At 43.0% G+C, this 24,227-nt stretch overlaps 1 protein-coding gene across 1 annotated transcript in view; it reads right to left on the bottom strand.

Annotated features, from left to right (window-relative positions):
- Positions 1–593: 593 nt before the first annotated feature.
- LOC131223718 (leucine-rich repeat receptor protein kinase HPCA1-like) overlaps positions 594–24,227 on the bottom strand; it is a 61,484-nt gene continuing 37,850 nt past the window's right edge. The window contains exons 2-19 of the mRNA XM_058219204.1: positions 6,907–7,030; positions 6,726–6,797; positions 5,839–5,913; positions 5,668–5,739; positions 5,421–5,582; positions 5,143–5,217; positions 4,611–4,682; positions 4,429–4,500; positions 4,219–4,287; positions 4,034–4,108; positions 3,866–3,937; positions 3,652–3,786; positions 3,067–3,539; positions 2,838–2,987; positions 2,598–2,737; positions 2,284–2,503; positions 1,956–2,191; positions 594–1,330 (exon numbers count right to left, since the gene is read on the bottom strand). Of these exons, the coding sequence (XP_058075187.1) occupies positions 827–1,330; positions 1,956–2,191; positions 2,284–2,503; positions 2,598–2,737; positions 2,838–2,987; positions 3,067–3,539; positions 3,652–3,786; positions 3,866–3,937; positions 4,034–4,108; positions 4,219–4,287; positions 4,429–4,500; positions 4,611–4,682; positions 5,143–5,217; positions 5,421–5,582; positions 5,668–5,739; positions 5,839–5,913; positions 6,726–6,797; positions 6,907–7,030 (2,798 nt within the window). The 3' untranslated portion in view covers positions 594–826. The remainder of the gene's footprint in view (positions 1,331–1,955; positions 2,192–2,283; positions 2,504–2,597; positions 2,738–2,837; positions 2,988–3,066; positions 3,540–3,651; positions 3,787–3,865; positions 3,938–4,033; positions 4,109–4,218; positions 4,288–4,428; positions 4,501–4,610; positions 4,683–5,142; positions 5,218–5,420; positions 5,583–5,667; positions 5,740–5,838; positions 5,914–6,725; positions 6,798–6,906; positions 7,031–24,227) is intronic.

The raw sequence follows: 24,227 nt of genomic DNA, 5'->3' as shown, positions 1-24,227 counted from the left end.
TGGCATGCCCAATGACTTGAATGGCTTGATTTTCTCCCTGTTTATATTCATGGTGAGAGCCACCTTGTGCATGTCTTGGATCATCATCAACATCTAAGCCTCATCCCTACTAATTGGGGTTGGCTACATCAATCATGTTCCACCATTCCACTCTATCAAGGACATGAATCCTTTTTTATGTCTTGGATGTTCTCCACAATTGACATCACAGTAAAGACACAGATGTGGACGTTCACATACAGTGCCTGTATGTGAATATGTCTCATTAAAAGAATGTTGTCCTTCGAGTTGAGATTTTCCCCTACTCCGTCCCATGGAAACTATTACACATTCGAGATCAAAGAGGCACCTAAAAATTATATTGGCCTTGTGGAAGTGGGTACTAAAAGGTTATCCACATCCTTGCATCAGAAGGCCAAGGAGTAGCTACCATGAGGAAACATTTCTGTAGGACACAAAGAAAGGATTTTGAAGCTCTTCAGGGCGCAGCTTGATGCATGTGTTTTATCCACACTGTAAGGAAATTGCATCAAAGCATCAACTCTGTTATTGGGATTCCCCTTTCACTGTCCTGATAGGGTGGGGTATATGGATTGCAGGGTAGAAAATGGAAATTAGTTCCATTTGAAAGAAACAATTCAGATGCAAGGCCACAAATACAATACCATTTTACGGTTGCACAGTTTTCATTCTGTGATGGACTGACTTCAACATAGACAGCAAACAAATATAATAGTAGAATGAAATGAGAATTTTATATATATATATATATATATATATATATATATATATATATATATATATATATATATATATATATATTGTGCTACTTGGGTTCGAGTTTGGCCGAGGATGTGTAACCACCACTGTAGTCGAAAGCATCGTTATTTTCATCCTTTTCTGGTAGAGTTTCATTATAAGGATGGGGCAGAGAACCCTTCATGGGCTCAAAGTCTGTGGCAGATGAAGACGCAGAAGTTGAGTGTGTGTTCAGCCCATCATTCTGCAGTATGGTCTCGATTTCCCTCACCACCTCGCTCATTTTTGGACGGTCTTCAGGTGATTCTTCGAGGCATTGCATGGCCAACTCCACAAACCTCCCGAAACCAATGAGATTGGTTGCATACCGAATGGAGGGATCCATTATCTCACTCAGGCCATAGTGCTCTTCATTTTTATCCATTGCCATTCGGACCTCCCGAACAATATACTTGCCCTTCTCTATGGGTTTCTTTGCAGATATAAGCTCGAGCATAACCACACCAAAGCTGTATACGTCACTCTTATCTGTTAGTTGTTGAGTCATGTAATATTCAGGATCGAGATAACCCTGCAACAAGTTGGTCATGGTGATGATAATGAATTGGTCATAGATGTATGTAGAGTTCAGAGGCACGCCTCTCTCACTCTCTCTGCATGTACTCAACGAAGAAAATTAATTCAATTTCTTTTAAACCTCTACCTAGCAACGGTTTTGTTTTGAGTTTTGAAACATAGATCCCAAGCAAGGGTTCTATGTGAGTGTGTACTCAAATACTCAATCTGGTACCCATAAAACTGAATCAAGTTCCTTGAAAACTCTAGCCGGTAAAGATTGTGTTTTGAGGTTTTAAATCTAGATCCCAAGCTAGAGTTCTATGTGAGATATAGTGAAATCCATCAGGTGAAGTCCAGAATAAGAAATTGATCCTGAAGTGTACATGCGAATTTGGATATTCTTTCTCTTCCCCAGAAAAACCAGTTTGGAGGTAAAACATTGAGAATGACATCACAGAGGAATCAGTACAGAATGACTATTTAATGTGAACTCTAAATAAAGAAGTTAAAGGTTCAACAAGTATAACAGAAAAGCTTACCATTGTGCCTTTAACAGAAGAATCAGTACAGAATGACTATTTAATGTGAACTCTAAATAAAGAAGTTAAAGGTGCAATAAGTATAACAGAAATGCTTACCATTGTGCCTTTAACTTGAGTAGAAACATGTTTCTTTCTGTTATCTGATACTAGCCTTGACAGGCCGAAGTCTGCAACCTTGGCAGTTAGATTTTCATCCAGAAGAATATTAGTAGACTTGATGTCTCTATGTATTGTGGGAGGATCGGCAAGCTCGTGAAGATAAGCTAATCCTCTTGCTGAGCCTAAAGCAATCCGAAGTCTCCTCTTCCAGTTCAGATGGATGCCACTCTTCTCTACAGTTGATAGTTGCAGCAACATGGGTGAATACCACAATTGTGAGGATAAAGGAAAGCCGCTTGATCTGAAATGTAGTTTGAGAACTTACCAGACAAGCTCTCTCTTAGTGTTCCATTTGGAACATATTCATAGATCAGCATCTGTTCTCCATTCTCAAAACAGAAACCCACAAGACTGACAAGGTTCTTGTGATGAACCCTAGAAAGCAACTCAATTTCAGTCTTGAACTCGTGTGTACCTTGCATGGATCCTTGCTGTGCTCTTTTGATTGCCACAATCTGCCCATCTAGAAGTTTAGCTCGGTAAACCTAAAGAAAAGGAGGATATTGTGCACAAGATTAGACACATGAAGAATGGATTCTGAAACTTTTGTGAACAATGACTTGCCACAAAATGGATCACCTTGCCATAACCTCCCGATCCAATCTCATTGCTTTCCGAGAAGTTGTTAGTGCCCTTTTTGAGTTCATCATAAGAAAACCATCTCGCACCTTTTAGTTGTGGTGCACCACCCCTGTCTTCGCCACTCAGACCCCAAGATACTGTGACACGGCAAACAAGCACTATTGAGAAGATTCACAATTTCCTGTGGTTGTGTGCATTTTGCACTTCATATGGTTAGTATCGGATTTTATACATTACCAGGTCTGCTTAATTCTATGTCTCTTGTAGCCCGTTTCTTTTGCCGGAAGATGTATATCACTACCCCCACGAGTACGAGAACCAGAACAGCACAACCAACAGCTATCCCGATAACTATGTTTGAACTCTTTGAAGTCCCTCCACTTCCGTCTGAAACATTTTAATTTTTCTCATTGAGTTGAGAGGAATTATTCACATTCTCTTTTGTAGAAAAGGAGGTAGCATGTACCCGGGAAAGGATATTGATTTGGCACGAAGGAGTATGGTCCAAACTCTTTGGGAAGCGTGAAACCTTGGCAGGAAAGACCGAACGTGAGCCTCTGAATCTCTGACCGGTTGAAGTATCCGGTGGATGGGAAGAGTTCCAAGTGCACCTGGAGATCGTCATTCATGTTGATGAATGGGTTCTGAAGAGATACTGAACCTGGAGTTAGGCCGAGTTCCTTCCACATGCACATTTCTAGTGACTGGAATGTGGTGCTGTTGGGCAAGACTCTGAACAAAGGTGCTCTGAAGTTCAGAGTTCCAGTGTATGGGACGGCACAATAGCAAGTCTGAGGTCTGGGCCTCTGATCGGGGGGACATGACGTGCTGCTGCAGTTTGCCAGATTGGTTGAATAGTTTGTTCGTGATGATTGCTGATGTTGGCAATACTTATCATTGGAGGGCTGAGGGGCAGTACAGAGCGGGTTCCCGACAAGTCTGCAACCATTGATTGAGAGAAAGATCTCATATAGATGAGGAACTGGTTGTAGAACATGGTATGCTTAAATCCCACATACAAAAAAGATGGTACGTGAAGATATGTTCTCACACTAGTGTTTTTTTATAGCTGGGATGCACTGGAAACTGGGCAATTTGGTTGTTTTCCAAATCCACTAGTTGGAGTTTCGGGCTGATGCTTTCACCCATATCAAAGGTGCCATTGAATGAGTTGTTCTTCAATTTCCTGTCACAAACTTACAATGACTAAATTGGCACAATTGGAATAGACTTGCCTACATCATCTATGCGGCCAAAGCACTTACACTTGCTGCAGTTGTGGAAAGCTGAACAGCTTTTGCGGGACTGGACCTTGAAGTGCTCCGTGTTCCATTGCTCTGGTCACCCATCAGCAGGAAGAGATTCTTGGGTGAGATAGGTTAGTCTGAGGAATGTGGCACATACTGAATTCCAAAACAGATACTTAAACATACAGAGTAGTAAGAGATTGTGCGGTTGAGAACCAGGTTGGAGCTTCTGATGCATCGAATGAATTGTTGCTAAGGTCCCTGAAAAAAAAAAAAAAAAAAAACCCAAGGCATTAGTTGAAGCAGCACAAGATACCATTAGAACTTTCTGGTGCATTCAATTTAATGGAGTTTCCATGCTGATCTCGTACACGAAATTAAGAGAAGTCATTCCGGTCAGGTTAGGCACTGGCCCCGTCAGATGATTGTTTGATAAATGCCTGAAAGAGATAGGAAAGGGTCATGAAGAAAGCTGACATCCATAATCATGGCGGATTGTGATGGGGCTACTGTCAGTTCCAGTTCGAAGTATAACCTGGAGTTCATTGATTATTTATTAATTTTTTGGAAAGGTTACTCACAGGTCATAGATCTTCGTGAGGTTGTTAAGGTTATCCGGGATGGAACCATTTAGTGAATTCCTATCAAGCCGACTGTTGCAAAAGCAGCAATTACAAATATAAAAGTTCAGGTAAGTAGAAGTAGAAACAGAAATCTAGCAAGAGAAGGGGACAGATGAGTATATGGTTTGAGGAACACTCACAGAACCTCAAGGGTTTGCACAAGCCCCAGTGTGGATGGGATCTCCCCAGTTAATTGATTTCCATCAAATAGTCTGCCAGCAAAAAAGCACAAGCAGTTGGTAGAAGCGGAGAATTGAGGGTGGAACATTACTTCAGTAGGTAGTGTCAAACAACCATTTACTCCAAAAGCTTAAGCTGTCAGAGTGTGGTGTATCAATGTACTTCAACACACCCCCCCCCCCCCCCCCCCCGCACGTGCGGGGTGGGAACTGTGCACGGGAACATATTGACAAGGATGGAGGGACACTCACAACATAAATAGGCCGGGCTCAATTTCCTGGTCCCTGGGCCGGACCTGATTTTCCTGACCTCCCGTGTGAGAATAATATATTAGCGAGGCATATTTGCTACTCTCGAGATTCGAACATAGGACCTTCTGCTTTGATACCATGTCAAACAACCATTTACTCTAAAAGCTTAAGCTGTCAGAGTATGGTGTATCAATGTATATCAAGGGAAATTTATCACTTCAACAGGTAGGTATTTCCTTACATGTGTATGAGCTTCATTTCGGAGCTGAAAAGCTTGTCCGGAATTTTACCTGAGAGCCTGTTCTTGTTGAAATGGCTGGCAAGTGCATAAATTGGAAAAACCATTCATTCGATAGTAAGTATATCATTTCCTTGCTTGCAAATGCTAATAAATTGACTTGTTAAATAAGACCCAGAAGGCCTTTTTTCTTTTTCTTTTCTTTAATTTAAAATAAAAAATAATAATAATAATAATAAAAACCTTTTTTGAGATGGAAGCAGGGGACTTGAAATACTCACAAGTGCCCTGCTTGGAGAAGCTGATCCAAGCCTGGGGTGGTTAAGTTTGAGACAGGGAGAGATCCAGTCAGCTGATTTTCTGACAGGTCCAGTACATAAATGTTGGAGAGCTTACCGAAAGAAGGAGGTATTTCATTAGTTAATCTGTTTAAATTCAGTGCCCTGACAAGAAGAGTCGACATAGAAAATCAGATCTATCGGAAACAGTTAATGATATGAAGGTAGAAAAGGTTCGAGTGGAACTTACAAGAACGTGAGGTTCGGTAGGTTTCCTATTTCCTCTGGGATGTTGCCAGTGAAGCTGCAGCCAGTCAGGATCCTGACAGATAAAAAGAAAAGGCGTTGAAGTTGAATTCATCTCTTTCAACTCTAATGCAATATGCATAGATACTATTCATATGCTTTCTTTCAATCTTACAGGATTTTTAATTTCTTCAACTCGCCTATTGATCGAGAGACGGATCCAGATAGGCCTGGGTTGAAAGAAAGGTCCCTGTGTTGGAGAAAGATATGTCAACAGAAAGCAATGATCATATGAGTCTGTATTAGTTAAGATGAGTAGTTGGCCGCAAAAGTACTGAAATGATAGAAAACAAACTACTTAGATCACTTCTGCCTTTACTATTTAGAGGTGCATGTTATAATTCAGATTTCATTGAAAATGATTCACCACTCAATTTGTATCATATCTGGTAAAGTGACATTCATGGATCAGAAGATCTGTTGAAAAATGGAAAGGTGTAGGAGGATTTCATGACCGTTGATGGTATCAAATTATACCCACTACTTAGATTACTTGTCCTTCTATTATTTCGAGCTGCAAGAAGTGTTGCTCAAATCTCATTTGGAATAGTCTGAAGTGTTGGGCAGATCTTATGATTTACAATTCAAATGCCATGGAAAATTATCTGCGACTCGGTTTGTACCGTATCTGATAAAAGGACACGCATGGATTGAAAGATCCGTTGGAAATTAACAAAAACCAAAAAACTAAAATTGAAATGTAGTTCTTATAGATTGGAAGGATGTGAAATCGAATTTAAAGTTCTGTGGTAGCATAATGAGATTTCTTTTCAATATTTGATGGCTTATGCTGTACACTACTATTTTAGTATTTCTATTACTTCTTTAAATAACAATTTGATTTGAAACAGACCATTAATAATTTTTGTAATTTGTTAGTTTGTGTTTTCATTTCTTTGCTGCTCTAGGGAATCAAGGGATTATCTCCAGTATTATTAGTAATAATGGTAGTAACAGTAGCACACTCAGCAAAATATGTAGAGGATAGAAAACCCAACTCACAGGGAATTCAACTCGGTGAGTTCCCCAATGTCACCATCAAGAGTACCTACAATGCCCATGCTTGCTAATTTCCTGAAAACATTGAAACGATGATCTTTCCTTATAAGGGGAAGAGGAGAAGTTACAGCAAAGAGAACAAAGCATCAATGAGTGATGGCAGATTAACAGAACAAAGACTCACAATTCAATCACCCTGCCATTGGTGCAATTGACTCCTTCCCACATTGAATCGCAAGGATCATTTGATTTATCCCAACTTGGCGGCGTGTTCTTCCATGCATTCCTTAGAGCACCTAAGGCGGCCGCTGCGTAATTTATCCATTTATTAGCTATTATCATTTTTATCATAGGACACCAGTATTTACATTCCACCCATTTGATTTTCTTAAGCCCTTTGGGTCCCAAAATGGCAAAGAAGAAGATTGGACCCCACAATCTGTTGGATCATGACCATCCATTCTTATGAACCAACAAACCAGACTGCTCAGCCCTATGGGTTTGATGTTACATGCTGCTAAATCGAACCGTACGTTCCAGATTCATAGGGCATACAGTCAGGCTCACTTGGCCCTACTGCAAATGAAATTACCTTTGTCAGTAACAAATGGCCCTCTCAGCTATATATGTATGACTTCTTTGGTTTCTTATTTGTTGTTTTTGGAAATTTTCTCTTACTTGTTAGTAGCTCAGGCATTTAAGTCTAGGAACTAGGTGAAATGCTACACATACAAGTAGTTCTGTAGAGAGTTTATGATGATATAATTGAAAGATACTAAAACAGAACTAGTGAACATATATCTCTAAAATGGTGGAGAGATTATCCACGCATCTCTCTCTTGAATGCTATGTCACAAATCTAGTGGTTGGGCGGTGGATATTGGTGTTTCTCGCCCTTCCGTAACAACTTCAAAGAAGGCCTATTGCGCAATCTCCTGGATTGACTGGTAGATGTCAATTATATTAAGATGGAGATATATCACCAACAGCCAGCGGCCCACCTAATGAATAGAATAGGATGATTTTTTTTTGTGGGTGATCTTCGTGATGGGCCTACCATTCACAAGGTACAGGTGTACCAGAAGTGTCATTATTGGTTGGAAAGATGGGGCTGCATAACAAGTTAGTATACATTCAGCTGTTTGGATATGTGAAATGCTAATATCGATGAAAGAAAAAATCTGTTTGAAAACGTACTTGGATTTACATTGAGAAGGTGAGCAAGAATTTATTATCAACCGGCAGGGAAAAAGGGTCAATTACAACAGCAACAACAAGGGAAAAAAGACCAAACGGCAAGGAAAAACCAAAAACAACAATCATAACATATTGAAGCCGGGTCATAATCTAAACTACAAGCATTACCGAAGTACTCATTTACGGCCTGTTTGATTTCCCATGATGCATGTAAATCCTGGTACATAAGTAATTATTATATTTTCACCTTGTTTGAAAATTCAAGAGTAATTTCACCTAACAAATTGATACAAAAGTGTTGACTTAAATCTATTGATCCCACCGTAATGTATATGATATATCTGCACCATCCAGCTATTTTATTAGTAACTTTTGGGTCATGAGCTGAAAAATGAGGCAATTACCACACTCAAATGGCCCACATGAAAGGAAACAGTGGCCTTAATTCGTCCACAGTTGAAAGTTATTTCTTTCACTAGCCCCACATTGAGGTCTTTTCATCATCTAACTGACGCAGGGTTGAACGTGACGAAGTCGATCACCGTCTTCATCAAGGATAACTACTCTAAATCTACGGAGCTTCTCTGGACTCCTCACAGAGACTTCTTGAATCCACGAGGAAAGAAAGCAAGAAAATAAAAATAAATTCTAATAAAATTCTAGTTTGATTAATCAATCCATAAAAACGAGTTCACAACCCTTCAAATAGGGGTACCAAGCACTATGAAAGAAATCGGAAGCAAACTAAAATTAAAACTCCTAGAAATTTGCAACTTACTATAAATAGTAAATTTACTTTTTATAGTAAGTTTCGTATATGGCTTAACCACGTTATTCTCCTAATTATTCTAAGCACTTTTCATGTTGGACACAACTCCTAAAGCCCAACAAATGAATAGTTATAATCAAACTAAATGTATCGTCTCGGAAAAAAAATTCATACAAAGGCCCGAGTTTCACCTCAGGCAAAAATCACTCAGGACCGAATCCTTTAGAAATTAGACAAAGTTAACTACATGCTAAACTAGATTAGCTATGAAATTAGCACTAATCACTTTAAATATGATCTGCAAGACCCAAAACTTGTAGAATCATTGACGCTACTTTACCCTGAAATCTAGAATCAATCTTTAAACTCGGTTGCTCTCGGGAGCACATTGAAACTCCATATCGGACTTGGACCACACGTCGAAAGTCTGATTATCCAGAAAAGCACAACTTGAGCCCGGAGCGGAGAGTGTGAGAAACACGAATATTTTTAATAAATGAACTGAAACTTAAGTGAATTGAATTGGTTCGCTTGCAAGCCAAATCTAAAGATTCAGACCATCGGAATCTGATCCAATTATACCCTTGGATCAGGGAAAATTTCCAACACAGGTCAGTGTGCTTGTGACCCTGATCGATTACCGGTGACCGTTGAACTGAAACTGGTTCGCCACGGTCAATCTGCAAACCCAATCGGACCGAAAACTTTGCTTGACCTAGATCCATGGTTAGGGAGCTTAAGTCCGACCACGTTCAGCAAAGGGGCCTCCAGAAGTGCTCTGTTGGATCAGAACAGACACTATTTGGCTGTAACCTAAGTATACCTTGGCCCTGGGGCCATTCCCATCACTTCTGAGCACATATAAGGGTCTTAAACCCACCTCTCTCTCTCCCATACGAATTTCTAAACCCTAGGAAGAAGAGAGCGAGAGAGAGAAAAAGAGAAGGAAAGAGAGAGAAAGTGAGAGAGAAAGTGGGAGATCGTTCTTGGAATTCAATCCCACTGCTCCACGTACCTAACTGCCGTTTCTGTATCGCTATTCCAGCGATTCCGACACTGTTCTTAGGTAAGAAAAGCTTAACCCTAATCTGTTTTAGGGTTTCAAATAGTGTAAGTGATGAAATAGCTAATCTATTTCATACTGTAGGCTGCCATTGTGTCGTAGACAAAGACTCAGTATATAAACTTAGTTCAATACTTGTTTAGCGGCAAAAGGTGCAGACTATAAACATTTAGGTTATGGTTTTCAAGACTTTTAATGTCGGTTAATGATTTATAACTGATTTGGGTGTCATTTCACATGCTAAATGCGATGTTTCCTTCACTTTACAGATATATATGAACTATGTTGAATATACTGTATCCAATGTGTTAGTTGAAACAATTGCATGCATATAGAATTTGGATTCGTGCTTGACATGATTATCCGTCGTGGATATAGGGTTGTTGTACGTGTGACAACACCTTGGCGAAAAGACTTGTCTTAGTACATGTTATGGCCAACATACGTCATGTATGTTATAGTGTGTAGTCTAAGTGTTTGTTGAAATGACTGTATGAATATGGATTTATGATTTGTGCCTACCATGTGTATTGAATGTAAGAACATGATTGATGTGTATTAAACAACTCCTCGGTGAAAGGATTTGCCCTATTGTATGTTGAAATCAACATACGTCATGTATGTTGGAATGTGTAGCCTAAGTATTTGATAAAATGCTTGAATATGAAGATGCTTGTTTAAATGCATGCAATGTGGGTGTTGAGAAAAGATTCTCAATTCCTTTAACTATGGTTATAGCATCCTTTATATAACCTGTCACGCCCCAAACTCAAAAACCAGGCTCACAAAATTTTCGATCGTCGAATTCGGTGCCGACAACCTCCGTAGAACCCCATTCTCGGCTCCCAGCGCCCATTCGCCAGGTTCCGATTCTGGGATGCTACGAGGAGGATTTTTAACATCAGTTTGATTCGTAATAAGCATAACCCACAACAACAACCAAAAACTCCATCACATTTCCACTATGATAAAAAACTTTACAAGTACAATAAGCATAAAGGGAAATACAATGATGATGAACAAAAACTCCAAAATGATCTGCCACGTGCCCAAGCCTCAATGCTATTGCGATCCAACGTCACCTACACACAACGGTCGTGCATAAGCTTATAGAAAGCTTAGAGGGTGGTGAAAGTGTGTGCTCAAGGTGGTAATGCAATTATGCAGTATCAGAGTAATGCGGAATATGCTGATGAAAGCCAAGAATACCATATCCGTACCTAAGCCATGCGGTGCAAAGCATGAATGATGTCGGCCATATCAAGGCCATGCAATGCGAAATGCAACTCAAGCATACAAAACCTCATTTAAGTCCACATATCAATACAACAAAAAATTTGGAATATCACCGGGGTCTAATACACTCCAAGCCAGATTGCCGCCCCATCGCGCGTAATAAGGTGAGTGGAAAAGACCTCATTATCTGCCTGCCAATATCAGGCTCGGCTCGTCAATAACGGACCCATTCCTCGAGCTGGTCAGACTCAGCCTAGCATTGCCCCCTACTCTAGGGCGGGTAAGGCCGCACCCCCTTCTAACTGACTACGACACAGTGAAAAGCGCAATCGTCTGGTAATCGGCACTCGACGCTCATGCACCCACTCGGTCTAGACGTTGGAGCAACCTCTTGGTACCATAAGGGTTTAGGGACTTTCACCCAGGGATATCTATAGCACCTCATGTAGAACAAGATTTCCGGTATCCAATCCTGCCAACCACGATACGCCTGTGGAGGCTACGGCTCTGATGTCGCTAGAGCTTACAGTACCATATCACACAATGTGAATGCATGAATCACACTATCCAATCATGCAGCAATTCTGCGCATATCGTGCGCTCATGCAGGGCAGCACCGCCTATCCGGGAGCCCATAAACAATCTACCCGAGGGCATATGCTATGATCAGTCACTCCTCATATCAAGCATACATATGATGCGTATGATCGTGAATCATGGGACTATACTAAGCAGGTTTTATGGTAAAGGATGCAGTTCATAACGAAGATGGGCTTAGACGGCCTACACATTACATGCACAGGCCTATAATGAGCCCTAGGGAGAGTCATAATGTGGACATTTAACCAACACTATACTTGCAACGTGGACGTCAAACCAACATTACTCCCAAGGCATAGCCCGTCGTAAACATCATTGCATAAACCATGTTGGGATCACACATTGCAATAGGCCTTAGGTATATTCCATTGGGCCTTCAATATATCAAATGGGCCGTATCACATGGGCCTTACATTCATCAAATGGGCTGCATTAATGAGCCTCACCAACGGGCCTTATGTACATTGCAATGGGCCATAGCCCATGGGCCTTAAAATACATCACAATGAGCCTAATCACATGGGCCTTATGTGTATCAAATGGACCACACCAATTGGGCCCCGTATGTACATCAAATGGGCCTCAACCCATAGGCCCCAATACATCTTGATGGGCCTTAACCCATGGGCCCCTAACACATCAAATGGGCCTCGACTCATGGGCCTTACATACATATCAAAGTGGGCCTCAACCATGGGCCACAAGTAAACTGAGATGGGCCTCCCACCACTAGTATATTATATATAATATAATATATAATTTTTATATATAGTACATATAATATTATACATAATATAATATTATATATATATATATACACGCACGTACACACCCACACATGCATGCACATGAACACACCCACCATCCCCTGGACAGTGGGGATAAAAACACAAATAGCACAGTGGGCTCCACCGTCTAGGCGAACGGTGGAAATGAAACACATTTATCGCTGTGGGCCCCACGTGGAGCCCACCATAATGTTTATACACCATCCAACCCGTTGATAAGGTCACGCGGGCCTGAGTGAAAGGAAAAACACAAATTTCATCTTGGTCCAAAACTTCTGTGGCCCACAAAATAGTTTCAATGGCAGAAATTCAATACCACTTTTTCCTGCAGTGTGGGCCACCTGAGCTGCCGATGAGGCTGAAATTTGGAGGGGGCCCACTGCTGGGAGTGGCCCACCTCATGAACGGGTTGGATGACAAATAGACATCAGGGTGGGGCCCACGGCTAGAGCCGTGGGTTGCTACCCATCCGCCCGTCCGCCCGGGCGCTGGTGCGCAGGCAGTGCCTGCTGCCTTTCTAACAACAGCAGCAATTGCTGCTTATGAGTTTTATTATTATTATTATTATTATTGAATTTCTGAGGTTTTTCCTCAGTGGGGCCCGTATCAGATGAATCCGACCCAACCGTCAGGTCTCATGGCTTAATACAAACTAAACGAGCCCAATATCGAATATACTTTGGTGAATAGAAGCAATAGGCGATTTTTCAAAGGTAACCACCACGGTTTCCTATGCTATGGCCCACCAGATGCTCAGATCAACTTCATTTTTTGGCTAAACGCCTAAAATGATCCAGGGAATGAGATGGACGGCATGGTTCGGATTAATGGATTAGTGGTGGGGCCTGTGTGAGCGGTCCACTTCAAGTTCTAAATCAAAGTGATATTTATTATTATTTTTAATTACAGCGTCCAGCGTCAGGGACGTTGGACGGTGTAGGCACATACATATCTAAGGTGGGCCGTGCTCAAGTGGGCCACCACATGCTTAAGTGGTGTGGTACAATACATATAAGGTGGGCTCCACTTGAAGATGGTTTGGATAAAATACATATTCTAGGGTGGGGTCTATCCAAGTGGGCCATACAACCATGTTATGATAACATAGAAAAAAAAGAAATAGAGAGGGAGAGAGAGAGATAGAGAGTGAGACACGCATGATGGAGGAACCCCGACACTATGGGCCCTCCCTTCCATGATCTACAACATAAATCAAGTGGGTCCCATTTCATGTGGGCCCATTAAATCGAAATCCAATGGTGGAGATCCCTTCTCTACTAAAATAGACGGTCTAAATGACCCTAAGCATGCAAGGGAAATAAACATCATGATGGGGTCCATGGAGAATGACCCCATCATGGAATGATCATGATGATCCAAAACTCGGTAAGACCGAGGTCGAATCCACAGGGACTGATACCTGTACGTTATCTGAAACCAAGTAGAACTAGAACTAGACTAAGATGTGATCTAACCAAATAGAATTTTAAGGAATAATTGTGAAATAATTATCTAAAACTTAAAGAATTCAGAAAAGGGAAACTAGGGATTCAGAGGATCCACTTGTAGGGATCAGGGAGATCTTTTGCCTGCATCAGGAATCATGGAAATTAAATTGAATTTCCTCTGATATAACTTTAAAGGGATGAAAGGTATTTGAATCAGAATAGATTCCATCATCAAACCATGCCCAGGAGACAGAGCAAATAACAGAATTAAACTAATCACCAACCAATCAGATGATTATGAAGGTTAGGAAGGGTACCGACATCCAACCATGCCCAGGAGACGATGGCGAACATCAGGGCTTCCTGACATTATAATCAAAATAAGAGAAGAGGAATACTCAAAGCCATTGCAAGCCCATTGTAATTTCAGTCACAACATGCCATTAAAAACTAAAAATATTCCCATAAAATTAAATCAAAAATCTCTTCAATCTAATCAAAAGGCACAAGCAATATCTCTCCCATCAGGCTACAAGCTTCACCTCTTAGCCCTAGCTAAGAGGTTTAGCCGGTCATGGATGGGCTGGAAAAAATAAACAAATTAAAATACAAATAAGAAGAAAAGAAAACAAGAAGGAAAAGAAACCTCTGCCTTTGCCTCCACCGTCTCAAATCCTCCCGTTCAAGCCTCTGCTCTAGCACACATGCCAGCAGCCAGAACCCAGCACCGTCAATCGTGCACTCCTCCTTCTGTTCTTCTTTTATTTTTTTCTTCCTTTCCTCCTCACGCTGCCCAAACCCAAGACCGAGCACAGCAACCGACCTCCTCAGCAGCAATGGTACGTTCAGCAGCAGCCTACCGCAAAACCAGACTTCTGCTCCACTCTCCCCGTTTTTTCGTCGTTTCCTCCTCTTTTATTTTCCACCTCCCGTAGCTCTCTCCGAATCCTCTCTTCCCTGGAACTGTCGCCCCTCTTTTCCTCATATAGAGTAGGAGGTTGTGCGGAAGGACGGAGTCCGCGGACGACTCGGCTGCGGAGACACCCTTTACGCACAGCAGCTAGTTCGGAGTCTTCCCCTTTTTTTCTTCTTTGCTTTCCTTCCAAAAGGACAACGTCCTCTGGGAGCTTTCGAGCAGACCTTCATGATGAACGGTTCAGATCGTCCGTCCGATCGGCCCCGCGAGCGCACAATCTGCCGCAAAAACCGGATGGCGTCCGGTCGCGAAACAGAGCCCGCGTATCGTCACGCTGTGACGATGGTGAGGTCCACATAATTTCCCCTTTTCAAAATCCATGCCGTCCACCGGATTCTACTCACAAAACCGTTCGGATATGGTCGGTTTTGGATCGACGCTGAAGCGGCCCACCTGATTTTTCATATCACCGTTCAACCTGAGTTTTGACGGTCAAAATCCGCTACACGCTGCTTCCTAGAAAAATTCCACCTAGGTGAGGTTAATAACCCTCCTCTGTACACAATGGACGGTCCAGATTGATAATTTTGATGAGGAATGGGCCCCACTGCACAGAACCGTGCAAGGACGCTGTGTCCGTTTTTGATTTGGAGAAGGAGATGTCGGTCAGCGTGCACTGACTGACTTTGAGGATGTTTGGTGCACGCCCGGTGCATCTGCGTTCCTTGCACTTGCACTGCATGTACGAGTCCCACAGAGATGTTTGTGAGAAATCCGCTCCGTCTATCCGTTTGGTCAGCTCATTTAAACAGTCGAGACCAAAAATGGAGAGTATCCAGATATCGGGTGGGCCCCACTTAAGGATTTAAGGGGCTGATCTATCGGTTTGGCCACTTCCACGGTGATCTAATGGCTGAAATTTTACGTGTACGGTTTATTTATGGTCCTCAAGCCAAGTGTGAAGTTTCGAACTGATCAGATGGTGGGAACCCTATGATCTTGCATTCTGGACACTTTTCAGGCCACTTGAGCTTCGATTCCTCGATTTCCGCGGACCCCTGGTGTATAATTTCGTCGCTCATGGTCTTCTAGAGTCCGTCCCATGCTTTAGTGTCATCAGATCGGTAAATCCATGCTTTTTAGTGTCCTTTCCCAGTCCAAGCTCATGAAGACGCCCTGCATCACAAATTCAATTAAATTAAGCTATTAAACGGTGTCATGCTTGTAAATCCATGCAATAAATGGGTCTGATATGCAATATTTGAGGTCCATGGAGAATGACCCCATCATGGAATGATCATGATGATCCAAGTGGGCCATCGGCCACATCTTAGGGTCCAAAGTGAGATCCAAACCATTAATTGGTTGGCCTCACTTGGCCCATCTATAAAAAAAATATTAAAACTACCCTATCAAAGCACCCACCGCTTGATCTTCTTGCTCCCTTGGCTTCCTTAGCTCCTTGTGCTTCTCTTTGATGGAGGAAGATGAGAAATGGATGGCTAGGATGGGAGATCTAGGGATGGGAAGGTGGGCCTCACACATGCATTTTTCTCACCATGGGAGGGCTTGGACGTGAGGCTCTTAGTTGCTTAGGAATGACTTTGAAAATGAGAGAGAGAGAGACTTGTAAAGAGAGAGGGATGGGTGATAGATGTGTTGATGTGGTGAGTGATGGGTGTAAGAGCCTTTTTTGACTTTTGTGGTAAAAGTTGTAAGAAAAGTATGGGTTTTGTAAGAACTTTTTGACAAGTCGTAGAGATTCTCTCAGGTTTTGCAACGCGCGGCGTTTTCCTCGCACTGACCAAGGTATCGCCTCGACGCGCGAGTCACAGTATTGAAACCGCGGCGACGACGCGGTTGCTAAGGTACAAGTCCTGAGTTGAGTCAACTCGGGTTGACGGCATGAGAATCAGGGTCGCGCGTAAATACCGGTTAAGGGTCGAAAGTTGCCGGAATTCGACCGGAAAGACTGCGGAAGTCTATGGAACGGTACGGTCTGGGATACGGGGCTTACATAACCCATCTTACTACTATGTGCGGTATGGATGAAATGTCCAGGTTTGATGTTATGTGTAGTATGTATTTGTTAAATAGCTTAAGTACGATTTATATCTGATTTCTGTTGTCATATGCTGTTATGGATAACTATGCGTGAATGCTATGTTTGGAATGTGATTGGGGCCATGATGTAGTCTAGGCAATCAGTAGATGTCTGTGAACAGTGGTTGATCTGCTTGACCATGACAGACACGCCCGATGAATCCGAGTCGTAAACTACCTGTCGGCAGTGGTTAGGCCACATAGAGTTGCTTGCACACTCCATGTCGATCGGCTCAACGTATGCTTGTACCAGTCGAGCTTGTTAAGTAACTCGATTGACCTGATGTATGTTCACCATGTATGGACGCTACTGCTTGAATCTAAGGTACCAAACTCACCAGTGGAAATCCCGTTAACCTTGGTACCTCGATCTGCTAAGACTCATGAGCCGGACATGGTGGTATGGGACATCGTGGTCGAGCTGTCGGCCTATGCTGAGGTGACGAGCCCACCCATAGTGACCAGTGAGCAACATCGCCTCATGAGCCGAATACGGTGGTATGAGACACTGTATTCAGGTTGTCGGCCTATACTGATTAGGTGACGAGCCCTTTGTAGTGACCTCGAGCATACGTTGAGACTACATTGAGGCAACGAGCCTTTCCGTAGCAACTAGAGTATAAACTAGGCCTACACGGATTAGGTGACGAGCCCATTGTAGTGACCTAGAACCGCAACATCGTATGAGATTTACCTAGGACTAACGACCCTAGAATGGATCATTGTTTGGGAATTGATATAAGGGAGGTACCTTGGCTTCCCAATACTGATGTATGAATCAATTTAATTAAGTATTGGCTAACATGAGTATGAACTGCACTGTATGTGCTTTGGCAAGGAAGAGCACTTTCGGGAGGTTACCATGCGCGCTGTGAGATGAAGACACTGAGGGAGTGTAGGCGAGAGCATGCATCATTATCGCATACCATTCTTGCATTAACAAGAGTATTTAGGACTTAATTATTATACTGCTTTATCATTACTGCTTGATTGAATTGATAACATGTTAACCTTTGTCTTATAGCTCCACTGAGTTGATCACTCACTCTCACGTTCTGTGACGGTGTTTTAAACACCCACCAGACTCTGTTGTAGTTTTAGAGGATGACTCGATTTACGAGGCAGAGCCAAACTTCATGGATGATGAGGAGGCATTCTCCTATATGCAGCTGACAGGCGGGTTTATGTAGGCCTGGATTTGTATAGACTGGGCTACAGGGGCATGGATAGATGACACGACACTTCATTATTTTGTTTATTTTGGAAATACACTTGTAATTACTTAATTTGGTGATGTTCATACTCTGAAGACTTACACTTACTTATACGATTTATATACATATCACAGTCTTTCGCTTGCGGTATTTAAATGCCTTTGGAGTATGACACGCTGTTTTAGCTTAATCCCACTCATGTTTAATGCACTAATACGGACAACATCAAATCATCATTTTTTATGTTGCATAATTGATGCATTGGAACTCGGGAGTTGGGCTCCTGCTCGACCCTCGATTTTCAGAGCGTTACACTAAAACTTACTATTTATAGTAAAAATGGAACTAAAAATGGAATTTCACCGTCAATAGGATGGAATCTCACAAATTTAGCATGGGCAACCTGGGTTGGTTGGCTAAAGTAGCTTGTCCTACCCCAAAATCATATATGGTACGTCGAGTAACTCATTCCGGTTTGAGAGATATGCCTGTTTTACGGTTCTGACGGTCTTGATGATTTCTGTCTCTGATCGGGCCTTCTCTGATCCATCTTGGACATGAAAGTGTCTGCGGCCCGCTCTACATCACTAACCCATTCTTAGGGTCACACAGACATGGATAAGGGGAAAACACAAATATCAGCTTGATCCAAAACTTTTAAGGGCCCTAAGAAGTTTTTAATGGTAGGTGTTCGATTCCTGCTATTTCCAGTGGTGTGGTTAATTGAGGTTTGGATCTGCCTCATTTTTGGTCTCATGCTCTAAATTCATCTGACATAACAAATGAGCAGTGTGGATAAGTCACATACATCACGATAGGCCCCACATTGATTTCATAAATTTCTAGATATAAGTGTTAAAAAAGCAAGTTGTCACAAACCATGGTGATTGGATGCCTATCGTCCAACCTCCTAAAGCCAGCTGTAATGTTCATTTGTCATCCAACCCATTCGTGGGGCCCGCCGAGGGTCCCACCACCTTAATGTCTTTGTTATTTCCATGCTGCATATCCACCTTGGCAGCCCAAGCAGAATGGGAGGCTTGGTTTTAGGTGCATCCCACCAAGAAAACAGTGGTGTTTGAATGCTTACCATTAAAAACTTCTAAGAGCTTACTGTAATGTTTATTTTCCATCTAACTTATCTGTAGGGCCCACCGTAGACCCCACCATGTTTATGAGTGTATCAAGGTCGTCCCTAGCTAGTGGGGCCACCATGCTGTATGTGTTTTAGCCACTCCATCCAGCAGGTGTGGCTTCTTTGGAGCTCACCTTGATGTGTGTTGTATATTCATGTTGCCCATTTGTTTTATTAGCCCCTTTCAGATCATGAGTCCAAAAGCGAGACAAATTGTTGGCCAGGTGGACCACTCGTGGACGGTGGAGCTTTCCCATGCTGTCCAACGTATGGGCCCCCTTTGGGGCATCGTTTAGGGTTTGCTGTCGTTCCCGATCTTGATGCTTATGTTATATCCTTACCGTATATCTGTTTTGCTAGGTGCACAAGGGGGCCCCACTTCTTATGATTGGTATGTTTACCTTGTGGGAGTATGGGGTGTTTCCTATATGTAGTTATGATGTGGATATCTTATGCTTGATGCGGCATTACGATTATGGTGTTTGCGTTTATGTTGATATCACACTTCCTTTTAAGTATGACACTCACTAACATAGCATTGCTCTTATCTTTGGTTTAGTACTACGTTTTGCTTGATGCGATATTACATACCTCATGCATAGTGGTGATTGTATGTTATCATATCTCATCTGCATTACATTTGCATGACTTGAATGATGGCTCATTCATGATTAAGTAGAACCAGATTTGGGACATTGTCCAGCTAGTGGCGTCCCCGCTGGCCACAGATTGCGGGTGGTACTCATGTCATGGTTTTGGCTAGCCTATATACAATAAGACTTCTTGATGACCTTATGGCCTAGGGAATTTTAGGGGACCTGTATGAGATAGGGTTGTGCTACATGTATGAACGGCTTGCATGACATAGTTGCATGACTCAGATTATGGACTCATTCATTCACACATTTGCATGAGGTACTTGCATCCACACCCTAATGACATCAGGGTTATGACCACACAGGTTCATCGTGGTTGGCAGTTGTGAGTATGGATTTCGAAAATTGGGTTATATTTACTAGATGCTATGGATGTCCCTAGGTGTAAGACTCGTATCCTAGATCGTATTGTTCCGTAGGCTTCCGCGGCCCTCCCAGTCGAATTCCGACGACCCGCGATCTGTTATCGGCTTTTGTGCGCTACCGTAAGTAGTATCCCGTATTCCAGAGTTAGCTCAACCTAAGACTTGTACCCTAAAGACCGCGCCGTCGCCGCGTCTCGCGCACCGAGGTGATACTCGGGCCAGGAGATGGGGGCCTGTGTTCAATTAGAGGAAAACACCGTGCATTGCAATCTCGAGAGAATCCATCACATCAAATGTCAAGTACACATCACATCACTTTCATCACTCACACCCATCCCCAAGTACAACTACCCATCCCTAAAAGTCAACTTTTCATCACTTCACCCATCCCTCTCCCCATCACTCACATCACCTCTCTCTCTCTCTCTCTCAATTTTCTCCCAAGCTCCATGAGAGCAACCCACGTCCAGGCAAGCTCCATGAGAGAGCTTTATGTGGCCCACTCCCTACCACTCAATCCAACCCTTCAAAGCCGATCTCAACCATTAAAATCCACCCCTTGGAGCTCTAGATTACATCGATGGAAGGAGTCTAAGAAGATCAAAGGTGGGTGATTTTATTTGTTGATTTTGATGATTTGAGGGCCCACATATGGTGGGACCCATCTTAATGTATGCATTGTTTAAAGAGGGACCCAGAGTGGCGGGGTCCCTCCGTTACTCACATTCCTCTCTCTCTCTCTTGTGATGGGTGTGGCCCACTTGATCTCCGCCATATAAAGTCGTGTGGGCCCACCTGGACGGATGTAGCTGGTGGGCCATGTGTATATGGACCCCACCTTGATGGACGTATTCTGTCTACCGTCCATTAGTAGATCGTCCAGTAGCTGAGGCTGCTGGACTACGTGAAAGGAAACAATATTAGCTTTATTCAAAGTTGTGCGGACCCACCTCTGATCTATGTACTCATCATGCAGTCCACCGTCCACACACGGATGGTGGGACCCATGTGATGTAGGTGGTTTATATCTAGGCCGTCTGTCCATTGTTGGCACGTGAAGCCACTTGGTACATGTGTTGTATATCCACGCCATTCGTCCAGACCGTGGGACCCACCTTGTAAGCATCTGATTGGCCGATGCTTCACCAGCTAAATAGCTGTTGTAGTAGCATCAATAGCTCTGTGGGTCCAACATAGAATTGTATCTGGACCATCCATCAATGGACATAAAATCCAAACCGTCCATCAATGGACGTCCAGAGAATGGATGTTTGATAAAAAAAAAGAAAATAATAATAATAATAATAAAATATATAAATATATTATAATAATATATGTTATATATGATATACATATATACTATAAGGCCCCACGTGGGAACCCACCTTCATATATATGTGGTTTGAAATCAACAGTTGTTCGTCCCTTGCTGGGATGTGGGACCCACCCACACGTGCCACACATGTGGGGTGGGCCCACCTTGATGTATATATTTTGTATTCACACTGTCCATCTAGATGGTGTGATGTGTGGGCCACCATGATGTATGAGTTTTTCCACACCGTCCATTCATTTCTGCTTGTGGACCCCTTGCAATGTATGTGTTCTTACACCATGTCGTCCATCTATTTTTTTCTAGGGGTGGGGCCCACCTTAATGTATGCATTGTGTAGCTGTTCGTCCATCTGGACTGTGGATCACACCATGATATATATGTTTCATCTGAGCCGTCCGTCTGGTGGTAACCACCTTGATGTATTTATTTTGTATCCACACCATCCATTCGGACGTGCTGCGTGGGCCTCTCCATGATGTATACGTTGAATATGCACACCGTCCATCTGGACAGTGCTGCATGGACCGACCATGATGTATGTATTTTATGTCCAACCTGATCATCTGGTGGGCCCATTTGGAGGTGCAGCCCACTTTGAGGCCCACCTCAATGTATTTGTGACCCATCCGTTAAGGCCTACCATTGATGCATGTATTGTATATCTATGCCGTTCATTGATGCGGCCCACTTGATGTATATGAGGCCCATTGGTATGGCCCATTGAGCGGCCCATTGTGATATATGTTAGGCCCATATGATGAAGCCTGACGTGATGTATTAGGCCCATGTGATGCAGCCCATTGCGATGTATATGAGGCCCATGGGTTATGGCCCATTGTGATGTATATTAGACCTGTAAGAGAGGCTCATTGTGATGTATTTAGGGCCCATGGGTTGTGGCCCATTGTGACGCATTCGAGGCCCAGGTGGTGCGGCCCATCGTGACGTATTTGAGGCTCATGGGTTGTGGCCTATTGTGATGTATATGCGGCCCATGAGTGAGGCCTATAGTGATGTGTATTAGGTCCTTGTGTGAGGCCTTGGGCCCATGATATGTTTGGCTCTATGTGGGCCACTCTTTGGGAGTAATGTTGGTTAAATGTCCACAATGATGGGCGATGATGGTTAAATATACACATCATGACCTTCCCTTAGGCCCTTTGTTAGGCCGATTATTGAGGTCAATTCCAATTGTCGAGATCGATTCTAATTGTCGAGGTTAATTTTGATTGCTGAGGCCGATTATCGAGGCCGATTCTGATTGTCGAGGTTGATTCTGATTGTCGAGGCCGATTGTTGAGGCCGATTCTGATTCCAATTATCAAGGTCGATTGTTGAGACCGATTTCGATTCTAATTATTGAGGTCGATTCTGATTCTGATTGTTGAGGCCAATTCCGATTTCGATTATCGAGGCTAATTTTGATTATCGATACCGATTCTGATTGTCGAGGCCGATTTCGATTATTGAGGCCCAATAAGATACATATGCAGCCTGTATTTGAGGCCCATTGTGATGTGCATTCGACCTGTGTTTGAGGCCTAATGTGATCTATATGCTTCTCGTATTTGATGCCCATCATTATGTGTATTCAGCCCATGTGAGGCCTATGTGATGAGGCCCATTATGGTGCATTTGAGGGCCAGGCGATGGAGCCCATTGTGATGTATATTAGGCCCATGTGAGAGGCCCATCGTGATGTGTATTAAGCTCTTGAGTGAGGCTTATGGTATTGTATATTCGGCCCTTGTGTGAGGTCATGGGTCCACTATATGTTAGGCTCTATGTGGGCCATTCCTTGGGGCTAATGTTGGTTAAATGTCCACATTGTCGAGGCTGATTGTCGATGCCAATTATTAATACTGATTATGAGTATGTGACAGTATAGCATCATGATACATGCCCATATGCATCACCTGTATATTTATTATGAAATATGATTGACCATTGCATATGCCATAGTATAGATAGTTTATGGGACTCCCTGATAGGTGGAGTTATCCCACATGAGCACACGGTATGCGCAGGATTGATACATGATTGGGCTACATGACTCATGTATCTTTCATTGTGTGATTGTGATTACTGTATGCCTTAGCGACATCTGGGCTATGACCTCCATAGGCATGTCGCGGATGGCCAGATGGGACACTAAAAATGTTTGGTTTGAGTATCTGGGTACTTTGGATGTCCGTGGGTGAAAGTCCCTAAACCTCTGAGGACAAGAGACGCCCTAACGTCTAGACCGAGTGAATACATGAGCGTCCGAGTGTCAGATACCAGTAGGCCGCATCTCCTACTGTGTCATGGTCGGTTGGGAGAGGGTGTGGCCTTATCTGCCCGAGTGAGGGGGCTGTAAACTAGGTTGAGTTTGACTAGCTCCCAAATGAGTTCGCTATCGACGGGCCGGGTAGGCATTGGTATATTACTGGTAGGCGGGTAGTGAGGTCTTTTCCACTCACTGGGCTTCGCGGCTGGCGGGGGCGGCAGCCAGCTTGGAGTGTACTAGACCCCAGTGATGATCCCAGAGATGTATAGTAGTGATTTATGGAGTGGGAGTTGCATACTTAGCGTTATACTCATTTATTCATTCACTATCCACTCGGGCTAGTGGTACGTAATCAAGCCATCGTGTGTACCTTCGCAATGACCAGGATTTCGGTTGGGATACGCGACTAA

Source organism: Magnolia sinica, chromosome 13 (assembly GCF_029962835.1).
Source record: "Magnolia sinica isolate HGM2019 chromosome 13, MsV1, whole genome shotgun sequence".
Lineage (NCBI taxonomy): Eukaryota > Viridiplantae > Streptophyta > Magnoliopsida > Magnoliales > Magnoliaceae > Magnolia > Magnolia sinica.
This window is presented reverse-complemented; position numbering and strand designations above follow the sequence as displayed.